This window comes from Festucalex cinctus, chromosome 19, assembly GCF_051991245.1.
Source record: "Festucalex cinctus isolate MCC-2025b chromosome 19, RoL_Fcin_1.0, whole genome shotgun sequence".
Classification (NCBI taxonomy): Eukaryota; Metazoa; Chordata; class Actinopteri; order Syngnathiformes; family Syngnathidae; genus Festucalex; species Festucalex cinctus.
Window position 1 is genome coordinate 16,468,895 of NC_135429.1, and position 11,602 is coordinate 16,480,496.

The window sequence follows — 11,602 nt, forward strand, 5'->3', positions numbered from 1 at the left end:
TCTGGAGAAGCTATTACAGCAAATCCATCCATCCATCCATCCATCCATCCATCCATCCATCCATCCATTCCATACATGGCTTGTCCTGTTCAGGGTCATGATGAGCTGGAGATGACTTGGGATGAAAAGCGAATTACACTCCGAACTGGTCACCAGTCCTTCAAAGGGCACCCATTCACAGTCATTCACACTCGCATTTACACCGTCACTAAGTGGGAACTGAAACAACACCGTTGCCAAAGTGTCTCATGACATCATCAGTGACCAGTCTACAGTAAATCTAATGAAAAGATTTCTACTTTTTCTGTACTGTGACAAGTAAGGCAGAGTTTTACAGGTGAAAGGCTTGTTGGAACCGGAAATTGCATGATGGTAACCTAAATTTGCTTTTGTTATAATTGCATGAATGATGAGAAATAATTTATACTGTGTGTAGTAAATTAAGACACGATTGTGGCCAGAAAATAAATGAGATTCTGTGTGAAAGCAGCTTCTCGTGGGGGCATTTATGAAGGGGCTGACTTATAAATCCAACTAATAAGATGTGTTGTCATTGTATCCCATTAGTTGATGCAACAGCATATCTAGCTTACTTTTTTTCCCATTTATATAGATACATATTACCATTTTAACTCTTTGACTGCCAAAGACGTTTCATGATGATTAGTAAAATTCCAATGAATGGAATGCGATCTTTCATTTCGTAGCCACATTGTATATGTAGTAAAGGCAAACAATATTCTTTTTGCCCTGAAAGATGAGTTAAAATGCTCAAAAGCGGCTGGCACTGTGGATTTTTTTGTTTTGTTTTTATAACGCCTGGCAGTCAAAAGGTTAATATATTTATTAAGATAATATAAGTACACATTATCCTGTCTCACACAACAGGACAACATTCTCACTTGCTTTACAGTTTCAATAGCAATTTGAGTGCACACTCAGTTGTTCTATTGTAGTTTGAAGCATACATAAATAGATTATACAAACACACTCAGCACTGACGAGACCGCAGCAACACACAAACCGCTCCATTCAGGAAGTCCAAATAAGGGTGTAATTCCAAGAACCTTAAATGAGGCTCTTCACGCGTTTCAGAAATGTTTAGGTTTTAATAAATGACATGTTTTCCATTAGTTTTGCGTTGACGATGTGGGCCCATATTAATACAAATTGTTTTACGACTTAATTACAAATGTAACAAACCAGGTCTGATTCTAATCGTGTCATAAATCTGATATATAAGAGGTTTGAAATTTTTTTGTAACATACATAGGCTACATCATTTAATTTATGATCTCAGGTTTTGGACAGGGCTGACTATATAATGGACTAACGATCAGGTTTACATTTCAAAGCCAATTTTGTCCTGATGGGTTTTGCTGCAATTTCATTGTTGATGGTTCTGACAACATTGTCAGGTTCAGTGGGGGTGTTAAGGACCCAAATGCAGAGAGCAGGGAGGCGAAGCAGGCTTGTGGATGTTAAGAACAAAAAAAGGGACTTTATTTCCAAAAACAAACTAAGAGGCAAAAAAGGAACTGATCAAAATATAAATAAACTCCGGACAGACGAACAAGGGAAATTAGGGCAGAGCACAGGACAGGAGAACGGCAGAAAACAACAACAATGAACCAACAAGAACTGAATGGAAAACAGGTGACTAAATACACACACTAATTGACAATGACGAGACACAGCTGGGCAAGACACAAGTGGCAGGGGAAGCTGATTGGTAGATACAACGGGATGGGAAGACACACGCAGGTGGACAAGGTTAACAATAACGAGACCAGGGGAGACAAACTGTAAAGCAGAAACAGAAACATGACAAACTCAAAACTAGAACCCCAACAAAAGCAACAAAACCCAAACCAAACCAAATACAGGTGACAAAATCCTAGGGGTGGGACAAAAAACCGATTCGACCGAACCATCGGTCGTCAAGGGGAGCTAAACGGCCGTATCGGTAGCAGACTTGTCAACCGATACAAAATCCGCCGGGAATCCTTAGATACATTGCTTGTAAAGCTGTGGACCGGATATCGCGTTGCTGTGAATCGGTTGCGAGTGAGGCTTTATGGTTTTCATAACAATAGCAAGAGTTCTGCGCCGTGCTCTACTTGTTTTGTTTACATTTCAGTCGCATCACTATTCAAGCTACTTCCGTGTTTACAGAGAGCTAGCAAAGTAGCGCTCAGAGACGCTTCATTCCCCGGATGTTGTAAACATAATGCAAAGACGTTTCGCACCTATTTTCGGGGGTATGGCGTTAGATTTGTGCCACAATTCCGTGCGTAACAAAATGTGTTTCGTACGTACAAAATGTGTTTCGTGCGTACCAAAAATGTTTTTCGTACGTACAAAATGTGTTTCGTACGTACCAAAAATGTGTTTCGTACGTACAAAATGTGTTTCGTGCGTACAAAACAGTCCTCGCGCACGCTTGCTACGTCTCTCCTCAACACGTACGAAACTTTGATTTACGCTTGCGATGCAAGGGTCGAGGCGTGATATTTGTGCCACAATTCTTAACCAATCAGGAGTCGGGAAGCAGGGCCAATCCCTATTGGCTGTTTAATATCCAATCATAACTAAGAGGTGAGGACACGCTTCCGGAATCCAGAATCGAATGGCGCGGGGATATTTCGAACAATTCACATGGCGTCATCTAATGATGAAGATGGGAATACACCACAGCCACAGGTAAGTTTTGATTAATTAATAATAGTAATAGTAATAGTAATAGTAATAATAATAAATTATCCTGCAATAGCATATTATTGTTTGGGATACTTAAGACTGCATTTAACATAACGCTAGCTAACATACATTGTAGCTAACAGGCTGCAGCTAAAGTAATGCATTTCAAGGTGGTGAGGATACAATTTTTCACCGATTAATATGACATTCTTTATGTGTTTTATATAGGGTCAAGTTGAGTCAGCAGTCAGAAATCTGGTGTCTTTGCTTTTAAACACTATGCAAAACAACAACTTAACACGGCCAACAGAGACGGGGCATTCAGCAGCAGCAGCAGCAGCAGCAGCAGCACCACCACCACCACCACCACCACCACCACCACCCCAGATTCAAAGTTTGGAACATGAAATGACGAGGTTTGTTATTATAGTAATTTTAATTTGACTAATCTAATTTTAAAACCATAAATTCTACGTGTATTGTTAAAAATTAAATTGACAATGGTGTTCAAATCTTTACAGTAACCCTGTTTCAATGTATTGCATTTATTAAATGATTTTTCTAGCATACTTATACTTGCAATTTTAATTTACAGGTCATTTCCAGGCTATTTTAAATCAAATTTCAGAAAGGGCAAAAAGAGGTGTTTGACTCCGTCCCAAAATGTTAGGACAACCATCAGGCAAACTACACTTCATTTTTACCTCCTGCCAAAACATACTTCACATACACCATTGCCAATAGAGGAACTTGAACTTCTCCAGGCAGGCATGGGAAGACAAACCGTGACTTTACCTGAAGATGGTGACCACAATGAGGTAGAGTTGTCAGTTTATTTAAATTACCTGTTGTGTTAAGTTTTTTGAAAATTTTACTGAATCCAAAGTCTTCAGATATTGTACTTACCTTCTCTCCCTTCATTTTCACTTTGGCCTACAAAATAAGATTTCAAGACTACTGGCTGAAACATTTCCCAAAATGAGGGATCTTAGTGGAGGATGGCTCTTGTATAAATCTACAGGTTAGTAACACTTCCACCATTTCATAATTTCCTTTAGGTTTAACTGTGTTTTACAGTTACTGATGTCCTTATTTTCCCTATCCACAAACTTGCACATTGCATTAAGTTCTTGCTGTGTACATATTCTCTTCAATAAAGGTGGTGGTGGCCGACGAAAGCTTGTAGTCATTCCACCGGAAACGGAGGGGTACTCTACCAAAGCTCTACGTGCTATATCAGCGAATGGAAAAAACACTTTTTATATTGTACCTCTTCAGGAGACATTAGACACCTCTCCCTTGCCTCTTGACTCACAGCACTTTACAAAAATGCCGAAACAGACCTGTTACCAGTGTAACAAGGGCATGCCATTGCAAATGCTTGCTGTACACATCAAGACATGTAAAGGCAATGAATTCTTTGATGAAATGGGTGATGAGGTAAGAGTACCTTCTTTGTTAAATTTGTGTAAAACAATACGCAATATTACTTTTTTTGTTTTTAAATCTGCAGTCTTCTGATCAGCTGTCTATTGTGGACAAGGGAAATGTAGACCCTATGGTAATAATTGAAAATTACTCATAAATTAACTTAAATGTATTTGTACTATAGAGCAGTTCATCTTTTCACATTCCAGATCCAGGTGTGTCCAATTTGTTTGAAAGAATTTCCAGAGGATGAGATCACATACCATGCCAGCCTATGTGGAGAGAGGTAAGCTATTTGATATGATTTTTTTTTTTTAATTAGTACTACTAAGTTTAAAAAATGAGTGTTTTCCCTTCAAACTGGTTGTTGTTTCCACAAAGCTTTGACAGTGGATCCACTAATGTAGCAGATGACCAAATTGCAAGTACATCTTCTCAAACTCCAGTATTCATACAAAAAAAGAGGCAAGTTAATTTTAAGTGCAGTTGCACAAATATATTGCTTGATACTGTCATTTTTTTTTATTTATTTTTTTAAATAAACCATGTCTGTTTTTCTCTTTTCAAAGTTTGGAAGATATATTGTGCATCCTACAAAATCAAGTTGACACCACAACAGAGTTCAAATTGTGTGTAGATAGAAATGAGCTTCCAGACAGGGGTATCATTCAATGGAAAAGGAAAAAATCTGCATCTCCTGTTAGTACCCTTAAGGTAGTGTATATTGGAGAGTCAGGCGTTGATACATAAGCACTGAGAAGAGAGTTTTTTGACAGGTATGCTGGTTCAGGTGTTTAACAGTTTCATTTTGATGTGAAAGTCCCAAGTGATTTGACCTAAATTTGTTATCTGCTCTTATATGTTACATATGATTTCAGGAATTGAAAACCGATTCTTTGAAGGAGATGACCTATGTGGAAAAAGTCCCAAGTACTCTTTGACAGACCTTGATAATGACAACTTCAGGTTGGTATCACCCATGGTTTTTAATTCATACAGGGCTATATGATTTATTTTATTTTTTTTAATTATGGACTTCAAGACATTACCTATCTTCCATACAGAACTGTTGGTGAAATAATGGCAGTCAGCCTAGCACAAGGTGGTCCACCACCTGCTTTCATGAAAGAGTGGTGCTACAACTTCATCTGTACCGGGGAGTCAGTAACCTGTCCACAGTGGATGTGGCAGACCTCGTTTCTTGTCTGCTTATCAGCAAGGTAAACATTCGAATGAGTATGAATAAAACTTGATTTTGAAGTTTTACTTGTTTCCAGGTAGAAAATGCAGCAGATTCCCAGTCTCTCATGATGTTATCAGATGATATTGTATCCTGTGGATACACAACCCATATCAAACTAGACAACAGAGACAAAATAATTCGGTAAGTGCTTCTCGGCATACAATCCTTGTTTATATCACTGCCTGAGTATGTATTTTCTTGTTTTATGAATACTGTTGTTTATCGCAATGCTTATTGTGTGTTTTTTAGAGCAATTGTCTTACATTCTACAACAAGACTGATCCCAATGCTACAGCAAATTAGAAAGGGCCTGGAACTATATGGCCTGCTGGATCAGATGTCTGGAAACACTGATGCTTTCCACTCCCTGTTTGTTCCTGGGAAAATCACCAAAGTATTGATTTTAACTCTCAAATATCTTGGTCTTACACTGTCCAACTATTCAGTTGTGCATGTCATCCAAGCATGCAGAGTTGAACACAAAAATAATTCTGCACTATTTTTGTAGCCTGATGCTGATAACTGCCAACCACGTTTCAGTGAAAAAGGGACATCCAATGAGACAACTGAGAGGAAGATAATAAACTTTCTCCAAGATTTTTTACAGGAGTTAGAAATGTCAGGTATAATGAACACGCAGGAGTATAAATAAGTAAATCATGATTAGTTTTTTTTTAATGATTTTAAAAATAACTAACAATTGTTTTGCCCCCCCCCCCCCCCCCCCCCACACACACACACACACACACACACACACTTTGACTAATTTGCTCTAGATGAGGAGACAGGCAATGCTGCAAGTGAGGCGGAACCTCTATCTGTCCATCATGTGCTCCAGTGGATGACGGGCCAATCCCACATTCCCATTCTCCCTTCTGAGAAAAGTATTTTCAAAATAACATGCACCTTTGACCACAACTGCTCAGATCGGGTTGGAGATCACACAATTTGTTACCCGATTGTGAGCGCGTGTACCCGGACTGTGACTTTTCCAGTACAGCATCTATGCACTTTTAGCGACTTTAGAAAAATTATGAGTGAAGCGATCCGTTATAGTGGGGGATTTCATAGAGTTTAAAATACAGTACGTACAGGCCTAAAGTTTGGACATACATTCTCATTAATGTTTGCTTTATTTGCATGACTATTTACATTGTAGATTCTCACTACAGGCATCAAAACCATGAACATTTAGAGTTATGTACGTAACAAAAAAAAAAGGGGGGGGGGGGGTTATAGTTGTTTTCAAAATCGCCACCCTTTGCTCTGAATCCTTTTTTTTTTTTTCCCCCACACTCTTGGCATTCTCTCGACAAGCTTCGAGATATTTTTTTTTCTAACAGTCTAAGGAGTTTCCAGAGGTGAGAAAACTTTTTTTTTTCAGTTATTTAACCTTTTTTGTTACGTACATAGCATCCCATGTGTTCATTCATAGTTTCCACGACTTCAGTTAGAATCTTCAATGTAAATAGTCATGAGAATAAAGCAAACTAATTGAATGAGAAAGTGTGTGCAAACCTTTGGCCTGTACTGTATATAATATACCAGTACTTGTTCTACAGTAAACTTGCTGCTCAGTTTTACAAAAACAAGAGTTACCTCATGTTTATATTTGAATGTCATTGTTGGTTTGCTAGAAAATGCAAAACTTGCATGTACAGGTCACGACCACAGGACTCAGAATGTTGAAAAGGGTTAACTGTTCTCTGAAGTTGTAGCAGGGCATCATCCTCAAGTGGGCAGAATATTTCTGGAACCACAATGGAACTAGTAGTGTCTTCGCTTTGTAGTATGGCACTCTCCCAGTTAATCCCTGGGTCTTGGAGTTCCTACATAAAAATACATTCCAAGTCAGTGTTTGTATGTTAATTGTTTTATATTACGAGTCAATGTTTTGTATGTTAATCGTTTTAGAAATAAAAACACATTTTGTAAAAACCGATGTACTGACTCAAATAGAATTCTACCATTGTCAACATACTGTCTATAGCAGTTTTAGATTTGCCTAAAAAAAAAACATATACAACTAGAGTGCATTGTATTTTAAAAAAAAAAAGAAGGAAAAAAGTGCATCTCTTAAGTGACACCAATTTAAGTCAGGCTGGATGTTTTGTATTTAAAAAAAGAAAAAAAAAGAAAAGAAAATTAGATTGTCTTAACACAAAATGTACCTCAAGCCTCTCTCCTTCATCAAGATCTTGAAAGTGTCCCATACACCACAGCTGTTCAGGGCTGAGACTTCCCTCTGTTCGTAGTGGATGATTATTCCACCCTCTGAGAAAGGAGTGAAGGTCTGCTTTCAGTCGAGGTACATAGATGTAGTGCACACTAAAAAGGTGAACTTCATCAGAGATGTCCAGTACTCCATCTTCTTCCAGAGAGTGGAGAACATCATAGTACTTGTTTGTGACTGCTACCCAGACATCTCTCCAAAGTTGCTCTATTCTGCAACGAAATAAAAAGATTGACTTCAATTTCTAAACTGAAAATTGAAAGGACTAAAAACCATTACATTGAACAGCTACAACACTGTTGTTACCAGCAACAAATCAACAAAACTAACCTCTGGTTGTGAACGCTCTTTCCCGAGATAAAGCTTGCTCTCCCTGTTCCTCTTGTGGCAAACATGAAATATATATATATATATATAGATATAAAGGATATACTTATACGTTATTACAAAATGAATTGCTTTGTGACCAGGTATATTACCGTGATGGTAAGCCATGAAGCTGGATTGCTCTCATGAAGAATGAGAAAGCAGTTGATGATCTGTTATTTGTCGCAGCATCCAAGTACAAGATCTGCAATTTATGACAGAAAATTGTACATAAACTTTAAGTCCTGTACTACACTTAAATGTCTACTGTTTTGAGCTGTCAGTGTAGTGAATTATGCAGTATCACTTATCCCCACCAGGGGTTAGTAAAACAAAACAAATTACTTTTTTGTGACATACCATTACCCAACTTTTATTCACATTAAAAACTTTCAGCAAGGGGTTAAGACTCTGAACATATCCTTACCTTCCTTGAGTAACCATCGACTCCACCAAACACCACAATGTTATACCTGGGGAAAAGAAGGGGGTTAATAAAATAGAACTATTTTAATAATCACAGGAAGTTTATTTTACATTACCTTATGAGTTTATGATTTGTGTCAATGTGGACCAAGGAGAGAGGGCCGCGCACGGAATAACTTCTTCGCAAAACACATCCCAGCTCCGTCATCCGCTTGAAGATCCCTGCAGCATCAACACGGTGCATGGACGCCATCATTCTCCACCACTGTACACGAATGCCCATCGAAACTAAATGACCTTGTACCATTCTATATCCAGCATTTGGCATCTGACCTTTAACAACTGAGATTATGTGGTCAAGATCATCATCAGTCATTGTGCTGTATTGTCCTCTTACAGACAAGCCAAATTCTTGCATCCTTCTGTAAATTGTTCTTTTTGAAACACCAAGGCATTTTGCAATACAGGAAACTGGAAGATGTGTGTCCAACAAATACTTCAGTCTTTCACTCTCCAATACAATTCTGGGATGACCAGGTCCAGGTCCTACTTCTAGCTCTTGTTCCACTGTAGTCATAGAGGTTTCTCGGATTTCCCTCTGAACAGCATGATAGAGGTCTCTCAAGGCTTCTGTAATCTCAGATAAATTGCCTATCTGTCCAGAGAATGAGTCAAACAAAATAAGATCATGACGAGTCAGGAACTCAAGAAAATCCAAATTCAATGGTTGCTGGTTTAAGGCTGACTGCAGTTTATGAAGAAGTCTCTCCAACAACTGTTGCCTCAGCTGGTCCTGTGAAAATGACAAGGATCTAATAAATTGTTTACATTGATACAATATAACCAATACTGAATTTTGGGATTTCAAAAGTAGCATTACTCTGCTCCCTACAAAATTCAAGTGGAAGGCAATATTTACATTTGAGCAGTATTCGATTTAAGTAGCCAAATATTTTATTGGGAAACCATTAATGCGTCTTATTCACAGCATTAACAATGCAAATTGGCTGCGGCTGGTTCGCTGGCGTTGCAGCATCTCAAATTAATTGGTAAATGTTAGCATTCTATCAAGATATAAGCATTATATTCCATGCAGAAACTGAGCATTTAATTGAAAATAAATCATTAGATTGTATGTAAAGACTACGAATTTAGTGTCATTTTATTTTAAATACTCACATGTGGACGTGGTGTGACATTTCCCTGTAGCTGCTCAGATGACATTCCGCCAGAGTACATGCTATGCTATGCTAGCTTAGACAGAAAGCAACAAAAAAAGAAAATCTACTGCTTACTGCTGGTATCTCAAGGGGACAATAACGTTAAACTAAACGAAGATAGAATATTTTTAAATATAATTCAACAACCAGAATGGCAAAGTCTTGTGTTAGAAATCAGACGAATTCCCGAAACTTCTATCGAGTTGAATGTTGAAGCTTCCGGGACATCTTATATAAAATGCTATTGGATAGTAATCAGCCAATAGGGATTGGCCCTGCTTCCCGACTCCTGATTGGTTAAGAATTGTGGCACAAATATCACGCCTCGACCCTTGCATCGCAAGCGTAACTTAAAGTTTCGTACGTGTTGAGGAGAGACGAAGCAAGCGTGCGCGAGGACTGTTTTGTACGTACGAAACACATTTTTGGTACGTACGAAACACATTTTGTACGTACGAAACACATTTTTGGTACGTACGAAACACATTTTGTACGTACGAAACACATTTTGTTACGCACGGAATTGTGGCACAAATCTAACGACATACGGGGGGAGGGGGGCCGCCTACCGTCAACGCCGTGTTCGCGACACGGCACGCGCGCAGTCGCGCACAACGAGTGATAACATGCAAATGGAGACAGTTAGCAGAAGCCGGTGCCGTACATCTCGGTATTTCCCATGACTATCGAGTCCTCTCGGTGCACTTGTATGTCCCGGGCCGGCGTTGGTACTGCGCGCGAGCCAAAAAGAATAACTCCCGTGACGATCCAATGCATGGATTCAAACGACACAGGTATGTCCCACAGCCAACACACCAGCGAAGCTAAAAGCACACTGCAAGTAGAGGTGTGCAAAATTTCCGATTCTTAGATTATTCACGATTCGGCCGTGGAACAATCGAGAACGATTCACAAACGTCCAAATTCCGATTATATAAATATGCCAAGGGAAGCGAAACGAGCGAAAAGTACGCGGAACTGAAACGCAGTAGCGCGCGCGGTCTTCGGGACGCTTTTTGGGACGGACCGAGAGTACACATCCACAACTCACGCCTCGAGATTCAAACCAACAACAAGCATGGCTGAGCTGACCAACCCACCTCTTCGTGAGATCAGACCTGCTCCGAAAAGCCAAACAACTTCAGGCGGAAGTATCAGCTAGCTGGCTGCAGTGCGTCGGTTAGCGTTCTACAGGGCGCCGCGCAGTGATACGAACGAACGAACAGAAAAGTAGTGGCTGGCGGTAATGGCGTCTGACTTTATTCAGAAAAGAGTATTGTGATGGAAATGTATCACGCTTTTGAAAACAAATAGTTTTTAGAAGAAAAACGCTTTATTTCCGAGACCCCAGCCAGCTTGCTGGACTATTTTCTTTTTTATTTTCTTCTCGTCCAACGTCAAACCAGAACGCGTGTCACCGAACGCTGTCAGAAAGAAGTCAGTGCTGATCGCACACACGGGAGGTGAGGATCAAATTGAGATTCATGTTAAAAAAGCCGAACGATCCCATTAATGTTTACACGTTCATGTTTACACAAGTTAAAAAGCAGAAAAGCACTTGAGGTTTTTTGTTTTTTTTTGTACCTCTGAGAAACTTTAATGTTTACATGTTCATCTTTACACAACTTAAAAAGCAGGAAAGCACTTTTTTTTTTAGGCATTTGTATTGAAGTAGTAGTTCACATTGTCTTTCATTTATACCTCAATGCACTTTTGAGTGGATAAAAATAATATATTTTTGCTCAGTGCTATGTTTTATTCTGTTGAAGACTGAATATACTTAAAAGCTGTTGTTACAGAATGAGGACTTGAGTATTTTATTTACTGTTTTGAACTGTTAACTTGATACTGAAATAGTAGTTTATGTAGGCCTGAGAGGACTTTTGTACTATTTTTGTAACTAATGTACGAAACATTAAAAGCACAAAAATACATTGTTTTTTTTCTGCTGCCTGGGGGGGAAATCAATAATCGTTTTATAATCGA

At 38.9% G+C, this 11,602-nt stretch overlaps 1 protein-coding gene and 1 long non-coding RNA gene across 2 annotated transcripts; one reads left to right on the forward strand and one right to left on the reverse strand.

Moving 5' to 3' along the window:
• The first annotated feature begins 2,347 nt into the window (after positions 1 to 2,347).
• On the forward strand, positions 2,348 to 4,712 carry LOC144007633 (uncharacterized). The gene is made up of 8 exons (XM_077507443.1): positions 2,348 to 2,703; positions 2,929 to 3,116; positions 3,296 to 3,518; positions 3,646 to 3,721; positions 3,860 to 4,140; positions 4,214 to 4,261; positions 4,338 to 4,414; positions 4,510 to 4,712. The coding sequence occupies exons 1-8, from the start codon at positions 2,659 to 2,661 to the stop codon at positions 4,664 to 4,666; spliced, it is 1,095 nt and encodes a 364-aa protein (XP_077363569.1). The 5' UTR covers positions 2,348 to 2,658; the 3' UTR covers positions 4,667 to 4,712.
• Positions 4,713 to 8,082: 3,370 nt separating this feature from the next.
• On the reverse strand, positions 8,083 to 9,178 carry LOC144008045 (uncharacterized). The gene is made up of 3 exons (XR_013280558.1): positions 8,513 to 9,178; positions 8,398 to 8,443; positions 8,083 to 8,175 (listed from the first exon to the last, which is right to left on the reverse strand). It is a non-coding gene; the product is annotated as an uncharacterized LOC144008045 (long non-coding RNA).
• Positions 9,179 to 11,602: the final 2,424 nt, after the last annotated feature.

Bases quoted from the DNA above. Each gene is read 5' to 3' on its own strand.
- LOC144007633 (XM_077507443.1), top strand. From the start codon at position 2,659: ATGGCGTCATCTAATGATGAAGATGGGAATACACCACAGCCACAG. The intron at 3,722-3,859 runs GTTAGTAACACT...TCTTCAATAAAG, and splicing joins GCTCTTGTATAAATCTACAG to GTGGTGGTGGCCGACGAAAG. The intron at 4,262-4,337 runs GTAATAATTGAA...TTCACATTCCAG, and splicing joins AGGGAAATGTAGACCCTATG to ATCCAGGTGTGTCCAATTTG.